Raw genomic sequence first — 25,162 nt, 5'->3', positions numbered from 1 at the left:
ACTAAAATAAAACAGAAATGGGTTGCATTGTGATAGTATTGAAAAGGCAGGCATGTTTACAAGGAAGGTTGCCTTGTACTTTTGTCATAATTCCAGTTGAATAAGCCTACATCAGCAGATAGATATATCGAGAAAGTTTTCATTCTGTCGAAAAGAGCCCACATGGAGTTACTGTTGCACCATGTTGTATATTTTTGGCCTGTTACTCAAATATTTTACCGTTGCCAAGATACCAGTTGCAATGCAATTGCAATGTTCCTGTATTTGCCTGGCTCATGCACATTTGTGTTGCACAAGGCTGTTTAGGAAAGTCCCGTAGATGTCAGAAATGTGAATAATATGTGGCATTATGAGGTAATGCCAGTGGAAAGAACATTTCTGTTGATATACGCCTACTTTTCAGCTAGGAGTAACACCACTGGGTGATTAGCCCCTGTAGCAGTGATGGTTGTACAGCTTGGTATCACTAATCATTAACTGTATTTCCCAGCATTCAACTATCCAGTTCTGCTGAACTGCCAAATGGATGTTAGATGCAAAATTACATTAACTGTGATGAAAGGAAGTAACTCACAAATGGTTGTTAGACTATAAAAAGCATTATTTTTTCTCCCCACTTGCCTTCCTCACTGCTAATTACTAGAATTGCAGGAATTTACTTTAAGCATGTTTCTAGTTTCTTGATTAGACTTTGTTTACAAGTATCCAGAATGACATTACAGAGTACATACACACTTAATAGCACAAGAAATTGTACTGCACTGCCTCATTTGCTCATTCTCCAAGTCTTAATAACCATTTCTGTCTTTCACAGAATAAAAATTGAAGAGGAATATGCAAAGAACCTTTCAAAGCTTTCACAGATTCCCCTAGCTGCACAGGAAGAAGGGTGAGTTCATTCATCGTCTCTCATTTGCATAGATTCAATATGAAGCTGGGTAAAACATATAGTTTGATGAAGTATTGATTGTAAAATAATTAATGATTTATCGTGGACCGAAGTTTAGCTGTTTTTTGAAAGAAATCTAACATTTGAAGGCTCCTTGAAGGATATATTGTGACATTCCATTCCATGTTACTTCATTATATTATAACAGCGGACATCTGTGACGTGAAAGATTCTGATTCTCTTGTGCGTCATTATTTCCAGTGACAAGGCCCTGTAGGCAGTGCACATGAGCTATAATTTTTATTTCCTTTGAACTCATGCATAAATCACCAGCAGACAGAAATCTATTTAGAAAACTAAATAGCCCGAAATGCATGTGTTATAAAGGGTCAGTATGAAAAACAGACAGTTGTAAGGTGGGCCTATGTGTAACAGTAAGGACTATTTAAAATCTAGGCCAGAACAACAACTGAGAGAAATATAGTTTAAAAAATATAATCTGTAAAATAAAAAGATGGAGATACAGTTCTTATTCATATTCAGAAATTCTAGTTTCCATGGAAATCCACCAAAGTGAAACTACCTCAATACAAAAGTTATATTTTGAAAACCTCTCACATACTTAGGATACAGTCTCTGCAGTTCATTGGCTTTGTGGTAGCTGGAATATGTCCAACAACCAAGGTGTGGCTATGATTAAAGCTGAGAGTAGAACGGCATGGCTGGTAAATAGCCATGTGTATAAACCATTAAAAACTTCATTAATGTCTCCTCATTTCGTATTACCGCAATTTGACAAGCTGTGAGTTGTGCGATTGTTCTGTGATAAATTAAACAGGGGAAATGCGGTACTTGTTGGCTACAAAGCTAACAGTATATCACTAGGCCCCCTGGCTAGTGTGCATGCTAAAAACAACAGCTGGCAAACCCACAAGTCACTGAAACAAATGCTTTTAACCCCAAGAGTAAAACAAGCTAGCATACCCATTCTCTAATCAACAAGTTAACAGCAAAGTTATGTCCAATCTAAATGGTTTTGTTTTTTTCAGCTTCCTTGGTGTCACACTCTAAAAATATTACAAATATAATATTTTCATATATTGTTGTTACCATGCATTTCAGAATTCGAATCTAGACACTGCTTGCAGTAACCTTGGTGCTGTGTTTTGGTTCTGTGTAAAATGTGGCACTGCTTGGTACCTCTGTGAAAACCATGCAGTGTATATAGTGCTGTAATCACATTTCTGTATCAGGTGAACGAGTGTGAGTGTCACAGTGCTGTAGCAAGATTCCACTCTGCACAATTATAAGTGTATGTAGCTTGGTGCACTATCATGACTGCGAGACCAAAAGGGGGTATTGTTTGTTATAAAATCTAGATTATGCCACAGAGGTCTACCCACCCTTTCCCAAAGGCATTTAACACGGAACAATAGTTGTATTATTCTGTCCATTTAGTCCCTTTGTTGGGAATCATGAATCATTGCTTTGCTAGCTGGTTCCTACATTCATGCTTGGAATCACTTGTTTTTTCATGAATTTGCTGTTTGTGTGGCTGCAATGTAAAAGTCATTGTTCTGAAAGGGCATGTGACACTCCTGTACAATGCTGTTTTGCTTTTTTTCCCCACTTTACTAATCTGTAATTTACTATACTTGATAAAAATGACATTCAAATCGTATAATGTATCAAGGGATTTTCAAAGGGTCATAATTAGTATTCACAGCAGGAAGGGATTGAAAAGTGTACAGTGATTTTGTATTACTTAAAAAAATATCTTTGGTCTCTGTATTGTTGTATTATTATGGGTAACTTGTGGTGTGGTGACCTGTGGATTTGAAGGGCATGATTTAAATTAGCCAACAGGAAAAGTGGTGGTTTTGCTCCCGAGAAAGGTATTTTACATTACTCTCTTCAGTAATGGCTTACAAATTATTTAGAAAATCAACACAACACCCTGGATAGCAGTGCCTGTGGGGACTGTTATGGCCCATTGAGGAAGTCGCTGTACTCCGGGTCATGACTTTGTAAAAAAAGGCAGAGGAAAGTGGTGTACTTTATATGGACAGCTCCCCTGGAATACCCTGTCCAAACATTTGTGGAATGTTTATTCAGGGACAATAACAGCTGAAATTTAATATTTTAGAAAAATAGGGCTTTTGGGCCAAATGGATTAAGAAAAGGAAAATCTCTCAATGAGAGGCATGTGCATTTTCAAAAAAATCTAACACATTCTTCTCGTGACTGGAGGAAATTCTTGCACCTGGGTCCTATACATAGCATGTTTCTCAGAGGAGGTTTAACTGTTTATCACAGATGAAAAACACCCTAGAAGGTTCCTTTTCTGTTGATTATTCTTTCTATGAATACACTCCAGTGGGAATTCCTATTGATTTGTTTTGAAATCTTTATATTACATATTCATGCCCCTTATTGTATTTGTCTTTTGTTCTGTCTGTTAGCAAAGATATATTTGTTTGATTGTATGTCCGTGTACTGTACTGTACACTGTACTTGTGAACTGTTTCCAGCTGATGGTTTACAGTGATAAGCAAATAAAAGAGAAAGGCTGGAGTCACTTGCAGGTCATTCGAGTTTTCAGTGAACCCTTTAGCTTCATGACCCAATGTTCTGGGAACTGCTTTGTTCCTTGTATTACTGTATCACTGCAGATAAAACTTCACTTAAAGGTCAACTAAAGTGATGTTTTTATTATTGAATGTTATTGAATCATTTAATGTCAAATGTACCAGGTCCTCATAGACTTCTATGAGAAAATTTACAAAATGTTTTTTTTCAGAAAGCTACTCTTATTGAAACAGCGTCTGTGTGTTCAGGTTCATTTTTTATTAGTTCAGAACAATTAGATGGTCCTGAATACCAGAAACCAAATACAGTATCAACAAACTGACAACTGTTTTATGTTTGTGTCAGCTGTTTCTGAGATATTCAAACCACCCTGTCTGGCACCCTGATCACATTTCCTCCCATTCTGACCCATTTGGTCTGAAACAGCTGAACCTCTTCACCATATCTGCATACTTTTATGCATTTAGTTGCTGCCACATGATTGGCTGAATAAATACTTGCATCAACAAGCTGGTGGGCAGGTCTACCTAATAAAGTGCTTAGTGTGTGTAGATTTGCAGCATGTGGTTTGGAGTGATCAATCATGCTTTTTGCGTAGCAAATTCTAATTACTAACTGACGGTTTCCTTTGCTTTGGAGCAACAAAGATAATGTGCAGGGGGCTGAATTTTGTGAATTTTATGCACAGTATTATGTATGTTTCATTCATTCTATAATGTATTCAAAGCATGGGGATTGTATTCCTTCAAACACAAAATACAAGAGGATTTTCGTTCTGTGATGAGAGGGGCCTTGCTTAACCTACAGCACACTTTGCATACTCCACAGCCTCTTACAGCCTCACCGCCTCAGTGTTACCTACACGCTACAAATCCAAGAAAGTGAGTGTGTCTTCCAGGCTAAGGCGCTGAGTGCATTAGTAGTTATGGCATGCTGTTATCTCTCCGCAGCACGTTGGGAGAGGCCTGGGCCCAGCTGAAAAAAAGTCTGGCTGATGAAGCGGAGGTTCACCTCAAGTTCTCATCCAAGGTAATTTCAGAGGTGTCTTTGACAACACGCTCAATCAAAGTTGTTGTTTCGTGGATTATTTTTTCTTTTTATTTGTATTCATTTCATTGCTAAACGCGCGGGAAAATGGGACAAGGAGCAGCAATGTTTCCGTAATGAGGCGTGGGATGAAAGGAAACTGAAAGACACAGTAAATGTACCGAGCAATGTCATGCTTTCTTTCTTTTTTTTGGTGATAGCAGGCTCAATTTTTACAATAATTAACTTAAATAGCTTAGCAATGTATAGCCTATATTGTACTGTTAATAAAGAAATCGTGTTTAGAAATGGCAAATTCATAGACTAAAATGAAATGATTACATTGGATCTTATTTGTATGAACATTATATTACATTACATTATTGGCATTTGGCAGACGTTCTTATCCAGAGCGACATACAACAAAGTGCAAAGTGCATACCCATAACCAGGGACAAGTGCGCTGAAAGACCCTTGAGGGAAGTACAGTTTGAAGTGCTAAGACTACAACAAAGATAAGGACCTGGGTCTATTCGATTAATCTGACAATGGATTATATCTAAAACCATTTTTATACAGCACAACCCGATAGAATAGTTTATGCTTACATTAGAACAATAAACAGTTTACATAGCCAAACGAAAGTAGGAAGAAATAGCGAACACAAGTTATTACACAAGTAATGACACACTATTGAGAACTGAAAAACCAATCAATTACAGATTACATGGAGGTAGGGAGAGGTGGGGAGAGGTGCAGCTTGAAGTGTCTTCACAGTCTGCACTTGAAGGTGGTCAGAGTCTCTGTGCTGTTCTGACCTCTACCATATTGAGTTTCCTATCCAACCATTTACATTTGCTTTTATTTCACTATGCTATTCTAATCCAGCTCTTAAAGGGTTACAGTAGCCAGATTTAACTATCAAAAACGTCATGTTGTTTTCCATTTTGAATTTTATTGTTTTCACCACGTTTGGAAATGTTCAGCAACTGTGCCTCTCACTTTACGGGCCCACATTCCATGCAAGCAGCACTCCTGCTGGTGCTGAAGTGTGTGCTCTTTCCTGGGGCACTCACCCGTACACCGGGGAATATTTTCCACAATAAAAGTCACAGTGTTACAGGAGAACCAGCACTGATGGGGAGAGATGTTTGTATTTTTCTAAAAACCACTGGTAGCCTGGCAACATTTACCTAAGGAACTTCAGCCAATTTAAACCCTCTGTAGTCTTGTCAGGACAACTGTGGAACGGGTTTCTCATTGGAGATGTACATTTATGTCTGAATGGAAACCATCAACAACTCTATTTTTGTAAGCAAGCTTTATACCTATCAGCATTCATTTGACAGATTCAAGCGATTGCCAAAAATAAACTAAAAGAATCTTTCAGAGCATTTTTGTCATTTGCCAATACTGTCAGTTGCTGCCAGTTGCTGAGTTGTTTTTTTCTTTTTTTCTTGGGCCTTCTTTATAAAATGGAAGGTAACATAAAACACATATGGTTCACACTTGAAGGTAGCATTTCATATTTTCACAGTGCATATGTATGGAAGCTGTAGCTTGTCTGACAGAAAGCTGGACCACAGCTCAGAAGATCAGCTATTTATTTTCCTTTTCAGAGGGGAACCATGACCACACACCACATGTGTACCACACTGGCAGGAGTGGGGTTATGGGGTGTGTCCTGCTTAGATGGACCAGGTGCAGAGCTCCTTGTGGTGTTCTGTTTATATTCATTTCACTTCTCTAATAATGGGGCTGAGTGAGCTCTTTCTAATGAAAACTTAGCCATTTTAAGATTTCTAAAGAGCCAAATACATGGCATTGTTCAAAAGGCCAGAATTAGATTAACAGCCAAACGTAAAATTGGCCCAGTGCATTCTCTGTGTTTACGTTTGAAAAACAAAGAAATTACACTGCCAGGAAGAAATTTGTACATTTGTACATATTCATGCATCAATTATAATACTTTTATTATTTGCCTTTATATTTAATATTGAGTAAATAGTATCTCTTAGTATCTATTTTACTGTACGGATTTACCAAATCAAATCACTGAAATAGGGCATCCCTCCCCCAAAAATCATCAAACGTGAATCAAAACACTGTGAGGTCATGAGCAATAATGGGAATAAATTACAATTCATGGTTTGGCCACAATTAAGTGATTCAATTAATGCACTTTCAATTTTCTTAGTCACATGACTTTATTTCTTTATTTGAAATTCACCACATTGCTTGATGTTTTTCAGCTTCAAAGTGAGGTGGAGAAGCCCCTCCTTACATTTCGGGACAACTTTAAGAAAGACCTGAAGAAGTTTGACCACCACATTACTGATCTCAGAAAGCAGTTGGCTAGTCGGTACGCTGCAGTAGAGAAGGTAGGGGCCTGCACTGCACAAATCTACGTCATACTGCTGAACTTGATTTTACTGTATATCCTGTAAAGCTGCCTTTTTTTTCTGTTGTGTTGCATTATTTCCACAACATTTCATATCTTTTCATTTGATGGAGAAGGAAATGAAGCTTACTACTGAATAGTATACATTTATTTTTATTGTATATGACAAGTCACTGATTAGAAGTACGAAATATGATGCGGTAAATTAGAATGCAAATTTTATACCTCCAGGCAAACAACACTCCATATTATTTATTCCTAGCAGTTAAAAATGTCACTTTCAGCACAATCTGTTAAAGTGGCATTCTGTTAGTGCTTTTGCATGTTGAGCTATTTTAGATGTGACTGCTGTACTGCAGATTTAAATCTTATCCTGTTTTATCTCAAGCTCCAAGTGTAAAAAATATTCACAGTCCTATTGTTTTCTTACTGTGCACTTGTCACCATATTTTAACTGGCTGCTTGGATGAGTCTCAGCCAGTAGACTCAACTGTCAGAAAGTATTCCATCCTTTTGATGTTCTGGAGTTTCAGAAATATTGTCAGATTTCTCAGCTCTTTCACAAGGGTACTGGACCATGTCTTGGTGCAAGAATGTTTACTGATACCATATATCAGATATCTATACACTTCACACAGACGTCAGTTTATAAGTGAGGCACATCAGCAAAGTTGTGCCATTTTGATAATTGGTAATACATAATACATTGGTCATTCTAAAAAGGGGATAAAAGAGGCACTGAAATAAAAAGAACGTTTGGGGAACAAAGGAAGAAGAGCTAGGCGTAAATGGTGAGCATGGAATAGAAAGGCAGGTCGGAGGTCGACTGTGAATGACTCATATTCTCCTGTATACTTCAAGGCCCGCAAAGCCCTGGCGGACAGGCAGAAAGACCTGGAGGTTAAGACCCAGCAGCTGGAGATCAAACTCAGCAACAAGACCGAGGAGGACATCAAGAAGGCCCGGAGGAAATCCACGCAAGCAGGTCAGAAGCCACAAAGAGGTCCACTTGTGCTGCAGATTACACTGAAAGCCATTTAATAATGCAGACATAACATCTTGCTTCTATTGTTCGAGTGCCTGGTGTGTATTTAGAGCACATTTCACTGAGGTTGGATGAATTAAATATAGCTCATGTGAAATATATGTGCAGGTACAGCCATGAAGAATGCAGAAATATGAAACCCAAAACCTGTTCTTCCAATATGAAGAACTACCCGTATTATTGATTCCCAAGCAAATAAGCATTTTCCGGTTGTTTTGTGACAGAATAATGTTTCATACTGTATATATGCCTCAAGATGATGGGGAGAAACAGTGGCAATGCGAGAAGCTTCTTTATCCAGGCCAGTGTGTACAGTTTCTAAATGCTAGACTTTGGAAAGATGTTGTGCTCTATTTTAATGCTGTAGTAATGGGTGTAGGCCACCACTGTAGTCCCCTGTGGCTAATCTTTTGGCAGCAGTGAGGAACAGTATAAATGAGGGGCTTGTCCTGTCGAGGTCAGCCATTCTAAACTCAGGAAGATTGGAAACGCAAACACAAGCTTTGAAATAAAAGCTTGGAGTGGGGGTGGGGGTGGAGGGGTTCTGTGGGAGGAAAGCGAATGCTCCAGACAGATTATTTCACACTGCCTCAAGAGGTTTAAAATTTTGAAAAGAGTCTTGTGAGCATAAACAGATAAGGCCTTCCAGACTTATGGTGCTGTCTGAATTAAGCATGGTGAGAACATTCCAAATGGGCTACATGGACATTTTAAACATCTGACTGATGGCTGGAATCTCAGAAACTGGTCGTTATCAGGAGGAAAAACACGAGGGCTTTAGATAACGATTACAGAGGTTAGCTGTCACAGGCTGGTATGAGACGTCTGAGAGGGTGCAGGAAACAGAGTGTGTGCTGGCCCACTGGTTTCCTTCGCCCCAGCACGGAACTGAACATGCAGGGGAGCCGATGTTGAAACACAGGAACAGGAACAAACCTACGCCGAGATGAGCACTGAAGGAAACAAAGTGTGAAAATGTAGAAAAACCCAGGCAGTGCTTTTACTGTTAACGTCATGAAGACGTGTCCAGTAATACCTGTGTCTAAAGTTAAATTTTTGTGTATCAAAATTTTTTAATTATACAGCACGCTACTCTAATGTTGTTTTTCTTCACAAAAATAAACTGAGCACTCACTGGCATGGAGAATGGAACCAATTTAGCGATGATGTCATATGCACATAAACATTACATTACCTATGAAATATTGTGTTTGTAATTAGATGCATGCTGCAGTGCACAGTAGAGCAGATGGCTCTTGAAAACAACACAAGATATCATGCTGGATTTTTAAAAGTTCTACTCATGGGGGTAGTCACTGCTCTCCTCAGATGCTAGTACACAGCTAGATTGAAACCAGCTTGCATCACTGATCACTTTTTCACATTTTTCTAAAGATTTAATGGACTAATACAGGCTTAATGATCTCATTCAAAGTGAAATATATTTTTCTCTTGCACAGATTTGAATTGATTTCCTCACTCTTTGATAGCCCCTGCTGGATATATAAAAGAATCATTCCTGGCCGAGGCTTGGTTCAGCTTGGGTAGATAATCAGAAGTAAATTAAATTCACAAACCAGTGCTTTCACTGATTGTGAGCAAGAAAGTTCTGTTTTTGTGTACCCGTTGGAATTCGAACAGCATTATGGCACTTTGAGGTAACTTCAGACCTCTTACACACTGCAGACTCAGGTTGCCAACAACACTAACTCCAGAATATTAGCAGTAATGTGACACACATACTGTTTGTGAAGGGAAAGTTGAGCCTTGAAATCTGAAACAGACAAGTGCGTTTCACTTTTTCCCAGCTGTGCAAGGTTCCAGGCAGTGTGTACCAACTGCTAGGCATTACTAATATCACACCTGTGAAGAGTTAACATATTTTTACTCTTTGACTGTGATAATTCCCCAATTTCTGCATCACACGTGGACATCATATTTTCCATGTAGTTTGTGGTTGTGGTGTTTCCAACTTATATAGGTACAATCCAGACAACCTGTTAATTTCTTGCAATAAGTTCCAGTTTCAGAATTAGCTCACAAAGGACTTACCCGACTAACAAATAAAATTCTCTAGTTTGATGCAGAATAAAAATACCACATGTTGAAACATAGAAACATAAACTAAAATAATACTCAGTGTAATGAAAACAAATGTTCACATTGCCACATTTTCTCTTTTGGAGTAGTTACACTTTTTTTGAGTGCAATATGAATAGTGTACTGTGGAATGTAAGAAAGTTTTTTTCTTATTCGTTTATAAATGTTTGTTTATAAACGCTGTTTATAAACACTGCATATGTTAAACTTGCCTGAGATCTATATGGGGATTGGGGAATGCAGTCATGAGGCAGGAAGGCATGTGATGATGCATATACATGGTCACTGGCGCCACCTGTTGGAAACCACTGCAGACATTTTTAGCAGCAGCCAGCAGACTACTACTGTTCTCAATTATATCTGCCCTCTGTTCTATAGGGGATGACCTGATGCGCTGTGTTGATCTTTATAATCAGTCCCAGTCCAAATGGTTTGAAGAGATGGTGACTTCAAGTCTGGTAAACCACATCTTTGTTTACCTTTGACAAAATTTTAACTGCAAATCTGTCATTATTCAGATCAATCAATTCATCTTTTGTAAAAATGAACTGCAAAATGTTATACATATACGTGTGTCTTTCTTTTGTTTCATTTAGGAACTGGAGAGGTTGGAGGTAGAACGTGTGGAAATGATAAGACAGCACCTGTGTCAGTATACAACGCTACGGCACGAAACAGACATGTTCAACCAAAGTGTAAGGACACCTTTCATGGGAACAGATTTCAGTCATAAGCTTCTGCCATAAGCAACAATACATAAACACATTTCATACTCTATATTAAACAACACATTTTACTGCCTTCCCATGCAACATTTCTGTTAACATTGAATCCTTCTATTTTGTAACCGATTCAAAACTGCTACAACTACTTGACATGCCTTCTTGTTAATAGATTGCTCCTCCAGTGAATCCTCTGGCTGCATTATAATATATAAGGCAAGCAGACATGGTGAAGAGGTTTAGTTGTTGTTTGACCAAACATTGCGATTGGTGATAGTGTGAACTAAGTGACCATGGTATGATTGTTGGTGCTGGTGCTTTGAGTATCTCAGAAATGGCTGCCCTCCTAGGATTTGCATGCAGTACATCTTTATAGTTCACAGAAAATGGTGCGATAAACCAAAAATATTTAGTGAGAAGCGGTTCTGTGAAAACACCTTGTTAATGAGATCAGAGGCGGTAGGGCAGACTTGTTCAAGTTAAGAGAAAGGCGACAAATGCTCAAATAACAACAGTAGTGTCCAGAAGTGTCACAAATCATTCATCATCTCAAGCTGGTTCCAAAAATGTTCTGTTTACTCCAATAGTCTGCACAGTCCACAGATCTCAAGCCAAATCCATTTGGCATATGCTGGAATGGGATGTTCACTGTATGAATGTTTGGCCGCAAAATCTGCAGGAGCTCTGTTATGCTCCAACATCCTTTCCTAGATAGGTGTACCTAATAAATTGGTAAAATAATATATTTTCCTTATTTTATTCCATCGCAGACAATGTATTGCACATTCTGTGGATTCTTTTGCTATTCTGTAGCCAGCACAGAATAATTCTAGCAAGCTGTTTCTTTTCCCTGATTAGTTTTTCATGAAAAACTTTTTTTTTTACTTCTTGATGCCCACAACACAAAAACAAAGGCACCAAGAAGTTATAATCAGGGCGGCCTGTAGCGTAGTGGTTAAGGTAAATGACTGGGACACACAAGGTTGGTGGGTCTAATCCCGGTGTAGCCACAATAACATCCACACAGCCGTCGGGCCCTTGAGCAAGGCCCCTAACCCTGCATTGCTCCAGGGGAGGATTGTCTCCTGCTTAGTCTAATCAACTGTACGTCACTCTGGATAAGAGCGTCTGCCAAATGCCCATAATGTAATGTAATGTAATAATCAGCCATAGTAGTTGGAATATTGCAAGTAACATAAATGCTCAAAAAGACAAATCCAGGGCTTCATGTTTCAAGGTTCGCCCGTACCCTTCCCCTTGTTCTTGCTTCCCCGCCAGTCCTGGATACTTAGCAGAGGGAGTGGACTTATACTGACAATGTGTAGCAGTTCAGAGAGTCAGTGGCCTCTCAGGAGCAATTATTTATAACCGAAAGATTTCCAGCTGTCAGACTTTGCAGTAAGTGTTGACGTGTTGCTTCTGTCCTATCCAATATGTGGGATACATTGCCTGACTATGCTTCATTCTACCACTAGGGGACAGCCGAGGAAAGAATAGCAAATTAAACTGGGGAGTAGAAAGGTTTCACAGACTATGAGATTACTATGAGAGTACTTTCCCATCAGCAGTTGTTACTGGAAAGCCAGTTAAATCTCTGGTGCCAGCCAGACTTTCCCGTAATGAACTGGACACCAAAAACAAGGCTGAATTGTTTGTTTTTGCTGTCCAAAATCTGAGTATGTTAACATTGGACCCTGGTGCAAAATAGAATGTGGAACAGCATAGCGCCTCCCTTATCCTGTGATGTCTTCCTGCTCTTTCACCTTAAGTGCTCTCACTCTCTCACTACAGTTTTCATCCTCCTCTTCTGTGTAAACAGAGCAGGAAGCAAACAATGCTGTCTGACGTTGCCGTGTATTCAGTCCGCAGCCTCAACGCAATACAGAAAGAGTAAAACAAACACAGAGGCCTCCTGCTCCCCACTGATTCTATTATAGATTAACTCAGTGTGTCAGTGAGTCAGTGCAGGCCAAACATCAAAGTAAATATTCTCAGTTGTTGCCCATCCCCACGGAGTAGCAGTGGATTTTTCAGCTGTTGGTGCAGTATCCCTGCATTATGTAGGGAACATGTGTAACAATAAGAAACGACAGCGATTGCACGTATAAATGTGACCTGTTTAATAGGTGGAAAAAGCTCCATTCATAGCCCGGGGTAAAATAAATACAATTAAATCTTTGCTGGGCAGGCTCAATGCTAACCTTACTTGACGTACTGGGCTGGTTTAGTTCTTAATGATGCCTGTGAGTTTAGCGAACAGTGCAGGACTGGCATGAGTTGTTATGGAACACTGTTGCTAGGAGAAAAAAAGATTCCTAAAAACACAATGTAATTGCCGCCATTTTTTTCTACCAGCAAGAGCACTGTCCATGGTGCAGGTGCTCACCCACATGATCATGTTATAACCATACCAACATTGGATTAATACGTATGTTCCTTTGTCTGACTAATAAACACTCTTTCTTTGGTTTAACTAACTGGCATATCTTTGGTCTTTGTCATATCTAGACGGTGGAGCCAGTGGACCAGCTGCTCCAGAACGTGGAGCCAGCCAAAGACAGAGAGCTGTGGGTGAACGAACACAAAACCGGGCAAATCCGGCCGGTGGACATGGAGATCTGAACGAGTCAGGCCTGGAGCCACACTGTCCTCCAGGGGCCACGCTCACAGAGAGGCATGGGGTGCAGCTTGACTTCAGGGCCACCAGTGTCCCACATCTCACAGGAACACTCCAAGCTCACAACCTGAGACCATTAACACCAACACTGCACGGACTGTAACCATGAAGATGGTTACATGGTGAATATTTTGGTGTCACTATATTTTTGGATCAATATTTAAGGCATTAGCCAAGGGTGTATTCGTGACTAACTGGAAATCTGGTCTTAAGAATATGTATTAGTCAGTGTATTATTCACTTTACTGGGAGTATATGAAGGCTTTTTCATGAAGACATTCCTCATTTAAGAATTTGCTTGGAACAAAACACATGGATCATTGAAGCAGTGGATTTTCTGTAGGTTATATTACATTATATTACATATATTACAGTAAATCCTATATGCTTTCTGTATTAAATTGAACTTATCACTTCATGATTTTGACTGGGGAAATCCTATGCATTTATATTTTAATGCTTTCCCCCTTTTTCATCCCTATGTGTAATGCCCAGTTGGCTCATTGCTACAACCTCTGTTATCTATTCTGGAAGCATTTGACGGATCATATTCCACAACAGTTCACAGGATACCCAGTCACCCAGTGGTGGTTGCAAGTGTGCGATGAGGCAGTGTAAACACTAGAGCCATTTTTATGAGGCTCTGTGGGGCTACAGCTCACAAGCAGATTCCAAACAGACTGTGGAGCCCTTCCCTGCAGTGTAGGTGTCTAACCAGGATGAGCCACTCAGCACCTCCAGTTGTGCATTTAAGCACAGCCCAGCAGAAATTCTTCACAGATACAACCCCTTGCTAATTTCAATTAATCAGATGGGTAAAACTCCACTTTGGACTAGGACCCATATGTGAATTGTAATATCCAAATGAGCTTTTACTGATACATTGCGTAGTCTCTTATTTCCTGATGTGTTTTGCTAATTTCTGCCAATTCACAAGGGTTTAAGTTGCTTCACTTTGTCATTACCCCCAAACATTGTCCTAATGGATGCCTTATATGTTGATCCTAATCTATAGTTTAGTCAGTGTTTCATAGACTCTTTTCAGCTCATACTGAGACTGCTTGCACATGCACACAGTCCAGCTTGCTCTAATTGCCTGCTTTGCAATACTGGTCACAGAGGAGTATTTAATTATAATTTCTTCCAGTGCCTTTGGTCTAAACAAGGAAATTGATATACAGTTGTGCAGTCCCTTCTTTAAATGTTTTCTTCACCCACACAGTTGACATTAACGTGGCAGTCTTACTATGTGTCTGTGCATGGTTGCTTTCACCATTACAGTGCATTTGATATTCTCTGTTCCACTATATTATCCACTGGCTTCACAAGTAATCAAAATATGAAAATAATTATATGTATATTTTCTATATTATATGCATTTAAATATAAATATATTAGTGAATTGTGAAATGAAGTAAAGAAGGTTAACTCAGTTTCCTGTATGCATAAATAGACAATGTACGCACATATACAAACACAACTGTAAATTAATAAATGTTCCCGTTATACACTATGTCCTGTTTAAGTTTGACAAATGATCAAATGTGGAAGGCTGAGCAAACTATTTCAGTAATACCTCTCTCCGCCACTAAAATCAACTATAGTACTATATGCACTCTATTATTTTATTGAGCTCCTATTGAAACTTCTGCATGAATGCAAATGAATAACTAAGTAAATACACTCAGAATTCATGAAGAGGTTATTTCAGTTAAACTTTACATGTGATCACTACATTCATGTATAGTAATAAAACCTATTTTATTAATTTTCAAATGTTAACTTGCGGGCCGCGCAGGACTCATTTTGACATGAGGACACTTTATAGTGGTTCAGGTGAAGGCACATAGACTTCCAAGGCAGCTGCTGTTTTTAATCAAGCACAGATTCAGGGAAACTTCGTCATTCACACATTCTCAATATCAAATCAGTCTGCATGAATGATTCATAAAGGCTTTCAGAAAGTTTCATTATGGAATGACTAAATGCCAAAAACATACTTTTCACACCTTCCTGTGATTAAATACTTTGGTGAATGATTGCAGTTTTAATCATAGCCTCAAATTATGTATTTGTATTTCATACAGAAAATACGTGATGTGGGTAGAGACAAGAGTAGAGACGGTAATCTACATTCAGTCCTCTATATTGAATGTGGGATTTCTAAAACTACAGGTGTACCCATGTAAGTCATTGCCATATATTTCAAGTCTTATATTTACACCATTAAAATGTAGAAAAACTGGATTCAACCTTAGCTTGTGATTACATTATGTGAAGGCCATATATATTTTAAATAATGTAAGAAAAGTGTAGGGTGGGTTTATAAGTTGGCTTGTGTTCCTTGTGTTAATTCAACTATATGCAAGGCAAACACATGCCACTAGATTTCCTCAGTGAAAAGATACACCTCTCATTCAATTGGTGCTAGCCCACTTGTAGAACTATGGTCTGTACTGGTCCTTATGCAGGTGCAGGTGGGTACAGTCAACTCAAGAGGCACAACATAGAATTTCCAAAAAATTGTACAACAAAAAGATTTATCAGTCCATGCAAGTACCACATATTATTAGTTGAACATGCATGCTTCTGAATGTCAACAATGGTTTGTCAATGCTCTGATATTGTCTGACAATCTAAGGATGCAAAAACTAGCTTCTATGAAATGTGATGATGGCTTTGGCACTGCTAGCAAACAACATGCAGGTGTCAAAAATTTGATCTGTGGGGCGCTGCACACGGAATGTCTCTGTGGTTTATACGCCATGGTGATAATCTGTGCCTACAAGATGAAATACATGGAAAATGTTTCTGATAGTGTCGCCCTGGAGGTATTATTCCATTTTATCTCTATTTGTTTTCTTTTTGTTTTGTGAATATTGATTTTCTTTTGAGAGAGAGAAGCCCTTGCACTTTCAAACAGATATGCTTGTGTCCCCAGAGTTTCTAATTTAATTTTTATTCTGCACTTGTCCATTTTTAATGGGTCTTTGAAAAACAATTAACATAGTTGTAAATCTGCACATTTTGCATAATTTCATTGCAACTGTAACATGTTGATTTTAATGTGCAACTCAATGTAATTTTATACAGTAGCCAATGAGACCAAAGAGGATACTTCCTGGTCCATTTTAAAGCAAAGCTCCCAATGTACAATTGCTATGGCTGTAGTCATTCAACTAATTACAGCATATCTCATTTCCATTTACCAATTACAAATCAGGATTTTTAAAATGTCTGCCATGGTACTGAACAACCAGGGCATTTTCTGTACAGGCCCTCTGAAAACCAGTGACTGGAACAGAATGTCGGCACAGTTGCCTGAGGTAACCGTACTTGTCTCAGGCTTCCTTGCTTGGCATACTACGGAAGATTAAACATGGACGCACTGGTGATGACTCAGACTGCTAACTAACGGATAGAGTTGGTTTTTTTTTGGTTTTTTTTCTCACTCTGCTGATTGTAAATGACCGCGACTATGCTGTAGGTTGAGCTAACGATGTGGCAATAGCAAAAGTATATCTGTACAGTATGTATTTCTCATAAACATGATTCACAGCTTTTTTCTTTTGATACTATGGCTGCTCTGTTTAAATACCGAACAGGGATTTCCTTTCTAATGAACCATTCGTTAAATTACAATACTGTGCAATCCAGAACAAAAATATACGCTCAGTGGTTGAAAATTTACAAGAAATTATATATATAGTATAGATGTGTTGCAAAACCACGTGCCGTAGGGGAGGTACAGATAATATATTAAACCTATTTTACACAATGCTTATTTTTATACAGAAATGAACAGGAACACTGTTTTGTTCTTTATTCCTTTTCAGAGATTTTTAACTGGATAACATTTTCAACTAAGTTTATATTTAATCAATCATTAAATCAGCAGCTTTTTTTCCCATCGAATTACCATAAGTATTACTGATGTATATGTTATTACTGTTTCATATTGATGCCTAAATGTTGTGCAAAGTGTAATATTGAAATCTGATTATGTTGGAAGTATGTAACTAGAAAATTGAAAGTTTTAAAAGATTGTAAATGAAGATATAACTGCTCTTCAGTGAATGTTTTGCATTACTATAAAACATATTGATTAAATTGGATGTTAAACCTACTGTGTACAGTTTCTGGTATGGTTGTAAATTTACTCTGATTCAATTTCAAAACATTTTATTGTATAAAATGTATTAGTTATATTTCTGTTGTATGTGAACATTACGTACTTCCCTTTGTATTAAAAACAGGACTAATGTTTTATGGTAATATCAAAAATGGATTTTAAGATGGTACAAATAATTTTATTTAAAAGTCACAATCCAATATAAAACATAACCTGGATTGACATGCAATCCATTCAAGCTACTGAAGATACAATTATCAAGTAAAGATATTTTTTTTACTTTTTACATTAAGAAAATATTAATATGTCAACATAACAGTTAACCCCTGTTTATAATATGACTCAATGTTCTACTAACACAGTCCATGCTTCCATTTTATAATTCAAATGTGGGACCCAAATTAAATCATTAGTCCCCCTAGAATTTAGTTCCCCTTTTCTCTCAGGAATAGAATACGCATATGCTAAAATGCATTAATATGTAAGTACTATGCATTTTATGAAATAGTTAAAGTCATGATACAGGTGTACATACAGTACCGTCAGATTTTGAGTCAATGTATACTGTATGTTGCCAACTTATTTATATATGGAATATTTACCATGTTCACACTGCAAGTTAAATAGGTAGTATTCAGGTCATGAAGAACATGATAACAGCTGGGATCAAATATCAATTCTATAAAGTGTTGGAGTTATATTCTGCAGTTACAATATACAAGGCAAAAGACCTGATCCAAAAACAGATCAAATTTTTCAAGTGAAATAATATACCTTGAGTAAAAATACATTTCCAAAATACTCCCTAATATTTTGTCTGGCACCTTCAGCACTTACGCTCAAGAATCAGTCTTATACTTTAGGTTTGGATCTGTTCCAGACGACACAGTTTTGGACATATGTTGTCAAGAAGCCAAAATAACTAGTTATTACCATATATATGTCAAAAACAAAGCTCAAATTAATTTTCACTTTTGTTTTTTACATTATTGTGACAACCCACAAAGCTGAAATTTGATCAAGTGAACTGAACAAGCCTCTTTAGATTATCTTTTTCTTTTCATGCTTTTTTTCCCCATACAACTATAGAACTGTGTCAGGTTATTTCTAATTCATTTTTACTTCACATATGTAGTTCATTTCTTATTTCTGCATTATATATACCCAACATGGCACCCAAACAAGTTAAAAGTAGAAAGAAGTATGCTTAACCTAACCAACCAAGAAAATCAGGGGATCCTGTGAACATGTGAAAAAAATTAAATAAAAATAATAAAAAATCAAATGTGTATGAGTCTTTGATTTTTTTGGATCCACTTGGAATGTTTTGTACTTATGAGGTCGTCCCACACGTATTGATGTCTCTGTAGACATGTTAATCAATCATGAGTTTCTTCAGTGAGTTGAGATAGGCAGGGATGAGAGAACTGACTGAGTCATCATCATTGATGATCTTTTCTCCTCTGCCCTCGGATCCTACAGAGCTGGGCGACCTGACCACACCAGGAAATGGAGTGCTGTAGCCCTGCAGGGAGACAGAGAAACCACGCTTGGTGTTGGGCAACTAATACCAAATTTGATTATAGAACCACCAACCTTTTTCAATTTTATTGTTCAATAAGTACAGTACATCACTATCAGCAAAATAATAATGAGGTAAGTGGACACTTACGGAGGAATAGCCCTTGCCAAAACTCCCTCGGTTCTTGGTCCTGATCTTGGTGAGCGCTGACTCTGCAATGTCGGCCCGCTCCTCAGCATCATCTAACTCATGAACCGTCTTCCTGTACTTGGCCAGATTCATGTTTGCCTGCTCTTCCTGAAAGAGTTGGGGATTGTTGAACAATAACATCAACAGTGTTAACAACAATGTTTCTTTAAACTAATGTCATTGATGTGTACTGCATTTAGGAAATGTTAAATCTGAATCTTTTTTTCATGTGTCTTTTGTTATGAGACAGAACACATCATATCAAACTAGTGATACCCTTTGTTTTTTTAGAGCACTCCTTTGATTTCTAACACTACCTGAGATGAGGAAGATACGGTAATATTTTTCCTGATAAGTGTGGTCAATCAATTCACCTTTTTATAACCGACTGGCATTGAAAGTGTACTGTAGAGTTAAGAAAGCGTCATACCGCTTCCTCCACTTGTCTCTTGTAGGCCTTCATTTTGTTCTGCAGCCTCTCCACCAGCTCCTGCATCCTCTGGTGGTTCTTCTGGTCCTCCTCTGACTGGAAGAGGAGCTCCTTCAGACGCCGCTCGTTCTTCCGAAGGGTCTTCACCGTTTCCGCATGCCTCTTCTGCTCAGTATCCAGATCCAACTCCAGTTCCTTCACCTATGAAGAGGACAGAAGAAACATGACAGAGAAGATGAGTCGTGTCTCAAAATAGACTTACCAATAGAACAAGTGGGTGTTAATTGGCTGATGGAAAATGGTGGAAAAGTCAAAGAAGCCAAAAATCCTTGATGTCAAATCAAACCGAGGCCAATTTGGTAAGTAAACACTGTACTTTAGGGACATATGGGGAATTGTGCATTACATTTGTATGGTATACGGTAAAGAGGCTCATATTTAGCGTATAAAGGCTGCACTGTATTAGGATGTATTCTGAAGGCATATGGAGGCTTGCTTGGTAAGTAGAGGTTGTATTCTGGAGATAAATTACATTATTGGCATTTTGGCAGACGCTCTTATCCAGAGCGACATACAGTTGATTAGACTAAGCAGGAAACAATCCTCCCCTGGAGCATTGCAGAGTTGCGTATGTAGAGGTTGTATACTGGAGGCATATGGAGCCTTGTGTTAGCTGTATTTACCTTTCCTTCCAGTTTCTGAATGATTTTCTTGCCACCCTTCATGGCGAGCTGCTCTGCTTCATCCAAGCGCACAGTCATGTCCTTGACCTGTGCCTCCATCCCTTTCTTCACCCTCTCTAGCTGCAGCGTGTGTTCCTGCTCATGACGCAGCTCTTCTGCAACGCGAGCAGCCTGGCACAGGACACAACACACACGCGTCACACTGGCACAGGACACAACACACACGTGCCACACTGGCACAGGACACAACACACACTCGTCACACTGGCACAGGACACAACACACACACGTCACACTGGCACAGCAGGGAGGGTGAGCACAATGCCTCATTCATATGCTGGAACCAGTGGCACACACACAAACAAACTCACACACATAGATAAAGGGGTCATACCTCAAACGTGGCTTTCTTTGCCTTGTCGTTGGCCGCTCGCACCTGACCGTGTAGCTCCTCCTGCTCTTGCGTGAGCTGCTGCAGGTCTGACTCAAGCTTCCTCTTCCCACTGGTAGCTGACTGGAACTGCACAAAGAGAAAACAGACTGCATGTTCATCTGTGCCCAGCATCCCCATTCACACCAAATGCTGTCATTACAGTAAAGCACATATGCACATTTCCAGTTATTTTACAAACTTGTTGCAATGTTCCATGTGTCCTGCAAATGAATCTTTTCAGATTGATCATTGGATGAAAAACCGGTACCACTATCAATTTTATTGGCATTTTTAACACAGCATCCTACAGGTCCTTTATAGTTTTAAGTTAACAAAAACAAGCATCCATCTAGTGATATAAAAACATGGATCTGCAATAGGAGCGAGGTACTAACTGTCCTCCTGTGGCTCTGAAGGTTTATGGTCTGCATTTTCCACTCTTTATTCTTATTTTCACATGAAGTAAAAGTATCTTAGGGGATAAAAGGAGCAGGGGCGGACCTGGCTGTTGATCTCGTTGTACTTCTCAGTCATCTCCAGCAGCTCGGTCTCCAGGGCCTTGCGGGCCCTCTCTGCGGCCTCCAGGCCTGCTCGGGTCTCCTCGCTCTCACTGACCAGCAGGGTGCAGCGGCGCTCCAACAAGCCGTGCTCCTCACGCAGCTCCTCCTGCTGATGCGAGTCCTCCTCCATCTGAGCCTGCAGGTCCTGCCAGGGACACCAGGAAGGAGGCCGCTACTCAATCACTGAGACTTAGTATTAACTGACGCAGAACCACGAGGAATAAAACGTGATTAAATTATCTATGACTCCTCACAGGATAGTGTTCTCTCATGGGTGTACACCAGCAATGGCCAACGCAAGCGCTATCTGTTCTGCTTTTCATGCTGACTTCTGGCCTTAATTACTTCATTAGCCCGAACATTTACACCATGTAACATTTTACCTCCATGTCTTGATAAATGCAGGGATGACAACTAAATACTGCATAACATGAAAACATTTCCTGGGATCTCATCTGCAAGTGAACCTGTGTTGGTGCATACAGCCGATTGGCTCAGTTAACTAGGGTAATTGGTGGGAAAAAACCTGCATACACAATGGCCCTCCAGCACCAGCTGTGTGTACTCTCCTGCATTTATGTGTAGGGAACATATATAGGGAAATATAGTGAATTGAATGATAAATGTTAGTCAGAGTAATGCTATTAAAAATAGCTGCATCTACAGTAAAAGCAACATGGCTTAAATACAGATGCAAAGTAAATTCAATGTATCTTTATTCATGTCTTTTTGTCTTTATTTTGTTACATCTTCATTGTATTGCAATGCTGCTCTGAAGTTCTGCCAGCTTCCATGCACATGTTGGGGATTCCTGTGCCCCTGACTTCCCCACCTTGATTTGCTGCTGCATTTTCTTGATGGACTTCATCAGCTCCCCGTTGTTCTTCGTCAGCAGATCCAGCTGGAGTTCCAGCTCGCTGAGGTCACTCTCAAGCTTCTTCTTTACCCGCACTCCCTCTGTGCGACCTTTCACCTCAGCATCCAGGCTGGCCTGCAGGGCCTCCATGCTTCTTTGGTGGTTTTTCCTGCACATGGGCAAAATAGAGGTGAGCTGAGTGCCACTTCTAGCCATACTTCTACTCAAAGTGTCCTCCACTGTATTTAATTAGTGTGAAGGGAGAAATTCTTCTATCTCTCAATTTAGTATTGTGCTACAGTACTTGGTACATCACTATTCTCCAGACGTTCCCAAGGATTGAATAAGCAAGAATATTTTGTAGAACTTGTCTGAATTTTCTGACTTAACTCTGTGGTTTTGCCCAAATCCAGGGGATATCACAGCCAAAGGAGAAAGAAACTTACCAGAAGAAGGATCATCTAGTATTAGTGAGAGCAGGAAAGAAAAATAAATGAAAGATGCAAGTGTTAACGGCAAGAAGCAAATGATGGTCACCATAAGACTGAGTCAGCAGATGAACTGCCAATGAAATTGAGAGCTCTGTCGTGGAACCAGGCATCCCTGGCGTAAATGCAGCTATGACCATCTTGAAATTACCAGCTACCAGCTGTTTCAAAACATAGCTTGAGCTAGTCAAACCATGTTAAGTGTGGAACTTGCAAACCATCTACCAGCTACAGCTATTTCAAGCTGTTTTTGTTCAACAGGGATAGTCTGTAACAGACATGTCATGCAGATAAACTGAACATTAGTGCTTAAGTGAAGTGTAATGTGTGTGATGACAGATTCCGGTCAGATGGAGATAGCAGACAGTGTTAGAATGATGAAGAGAGAAATCACCTGGCAGCTTCAGACTCCTCCTCCTTCTCCTGCAGCTTGCGCTCCATGTCCCCCTTGGCTTGAGACAACTCCAGCTGCAGACGCAGGACCTTGGTCTCCTCCGCCTAAGATCAGCGAGAGAGCTGAATCAAAACTGTAAAACCTTATCACAATTTATTCATTAAAATAATTAATCTGGAGATGTTTGAATGTTCATTCATAAACAGCAGCAGACCAACTTTTACATTAAAGGAATAGTTTTCCTTTACTAAGTGTTGAACGACATGCTAAATTGCTAAGTGCACTGAAACAGACTTACAGCAGGTTCATGAAATTGTGCTGCTCATCCCCCATTCTAGCAGGCTATAGTTCAACTGAAGAATTCTACCCATTTCCTTTCAAGATAGAATGCCTCATGCTACCTTGCACCTCAGGTATTTTCTTGCTTGACAACTTCCCTCTGATTTTTGCACTTGATGACAGAGGCCATAAAGACATGGCTTTGTGTTAGGTTTTAAAAGCTAGCCCTCAGGCAGCAGGGTTGGTAATCTAGCAAGCACGACATCTCTGTTGCTTGTGCTAATCACCCTGGGGGTCCCTGTCAAGTCAAATGGCAGACATGTTCTTAACTGGGAAAATTGAGCACTCCATTCTTATCATTGACGAGGATCACCAACATACCTAATTAATGAATGCTAATTCAGGTTGTAGCCCACAAGGCCAACTTTTACTCTACCAGTCAGAGAGACTGGGAAAAAGCTTAAAATGTAATTAGGCATTGAAAGGATTGGAATCTGTGGAATCAACTGCAACACTCAAATTTGATGGAAAAGGCAGGAATCCAAATATGAATTCATATCTGCACTAATTTTGCACAGAGTGGCTTCGGGAACAGAGAGAAGTGGTAACCTTATTTGACACTTAGCATCAATATCATGCCAATGTGTATCTTGTATCTCCTCCGAAGTACACTTGTGTAAAACCTAGATTTATTCTTCAAATGGCCACAGGCGAGGTATTCAGGCCTTCATTTAGGCCCTTGGTGTGGCTAGCAGGCAGTCGTGGTGATAACAGATGTACTCCATACCTCCAGGGCAGCTTCAGACTCCTCAAGCGATGCCTGAAGCTCCTCCTTCTCCATCTCCATTTTCTTCTTCGTCTTCTGTAACTCGTGCACGCTCTTCCCACCGTCAGCAAGCTGGTCTGTAAGATCAGCTATCTCTTCTGAAATCACACCAGGGAGGTCTTCATCAGAAACACAACACAAGGGCCTGGGGGATGGGGGATGGGGGATGGTGGTGGTGGGGGGGGGGTATCACCTTACGTTGGAGAACTCGAACTTTGAAAAAAAAGTTAAACACAGGAAAAATGGTGGGTGTGTAGAGCAGTTGTTGGTCTGGGCTGTGGACTTCCTGCAGGTCATGGGTTGGTCAGCCCCTGAACTGTGGAGGGGTTTACCCACAGTACTCTAGTTCAAAGCCAAGCAGCTTAAACAGTTCCAGATTTAGTGAGCGGTCTCCAGTCTCACCTTTGAGGGTTGGTTTGGATTATAAACATGTATCGGGCCCTCGGCCTCTTACCCTGGAAGGCTTTGTTCTCCCTGCGTAGGGCCTCTCCCTGCTCCAGAACTTCCTCATAGGCCGTTTTCAGCTTGAAAAGCTCGGTGGCGTGCTGCCGACTCTCCTTCTGGCAGCCTTCCACCTCTGATACCAGGTCCTCACACTTCTGCCTCCAGTCGGAGAGCTGCTTCTCCATCACCTTCTGCTTCTTGTCTAGCACTGCTGCTGAGCCATTTGCCTGGAGAGAGAGAGCGAGAGAGAGAGGGGGGGAAAGAGGGAGAGAGAGAGAGGGACATAGCGAGAAAGAGTGAGAGGGAGAGAGAGAATGTAAAATGTTTAGCAACAATCTGCTTTTTGAGATTATCATGATTATTCTAATAATGATTTCTCATCTTAAACCAGCATACACAGGGGTCCCCCCAGGACCGATGTTGAATACCCCTACCTTACAATTGACCAAACATTAATAAGCAGGCATGGGCAAAATA

The 25,162-nt window shown here is 39.7% G+C and overlaps 2 protein-coding genes across 4 annotated transcripts in view; one reads left to right on the top strand and one right to left on the bottom strand.

Moving 5' to 3' along the window:
• The window catches only part of gas7b (growth arrest-specific 7b), a 77,017-nt gene extending 59,442 nt beyond the window's left edge, over positions 1-17,575 (top strand). The window contains exons 8-14 of the mRNA XM_061222932.1: positions 815-889; positions 4,429-4,507; positions 6,757-6,885; positions 7,767-7,890; positions 10,429-10,508; positions 10,647-10,745; positions 13,281-17,575. Of these exons, the coding sequence (XP_061078916.1) occupies positions 815-889; positions 4,429-4,507; positions 6,757-6,885; positions 7,767-7,890; positions 10,429-10,508; positions 10,647-10,745; positions 13,281-13,394 (700 nt within the window). The 3' untranslated portion in view covers positions 13,395-17,575. The remainder of the gene's footprint in view (positions 1-814; positions 890-4,428; positions 4,508-6,756; positions 6,886-7,766; positions 7,891-10,428; positions 10,509-10,646; positions 10,746-13,280) is intronic.
• Positions 16,472-25,162, bottom strand: part of LOC133113031 (myosin-16) — a 45,466-nt gene continuing 36,775 nt past the window's right edge. For all 3 annotated transcript variants that reach the window (XM_061222929.1, XM_061222930.1, XM_061222931.1), the window contains 10 exons: positions 24,696-24,912; positions 24,203-24,339; positions 23,137-23,240; positions 22,231-22,423; positions 21,340-21,543; positions 20,800-20,925; positions 20,406-20,576; positions 19,723-19,923; positions 19,254-19,400; positions 16,472-19,106 (listed from right to left, as the gene is read on the bottom strand). In XM_061222929.1, the coding sequence (XP_061078913.1) occupies positions 18,957-19,106; positions 19,254-19,400; positions 19,723-19,923; positions 20,406-20,576; positions 20,800-20,925; positions 21,340-21,543; positions 22,231-22,423; positions 23,137-23,240; positions 24,203-24,339; positions 24,696-24,912 (1,650 nt within the window). In that variant the 3' untranslated portion in view covers positions 16,472-18,956. The remainder of the gene's footprint in view (positions 19,107-19,253; positions 19,401-19,722; positions 19,924-20,405; positions 20,577-20,799; positions 20,926-21,339; positions 21,544-22,230; positions 22,424-23,136; positions 23,241-24,202; positions 24,340-24,695; positions 24,913-25,162) is intronic.

This window comes from Conger conger, chromosome 2, assembly GCF_963514075.1.
Source record: "Conger conger chromosome 2, fConCon1.1, whole genome shotgun sequence".
Classification (NCBI taxonomy): domain Eukaryota; kingdom Metazoa; phylum Chordata; class Actinopteri; order Anguilliformes; family Congridae; genus Conger; species Conger conger.
This window is presented reverse-complemented; position numbering and strand designations above follow the sequence as displayed.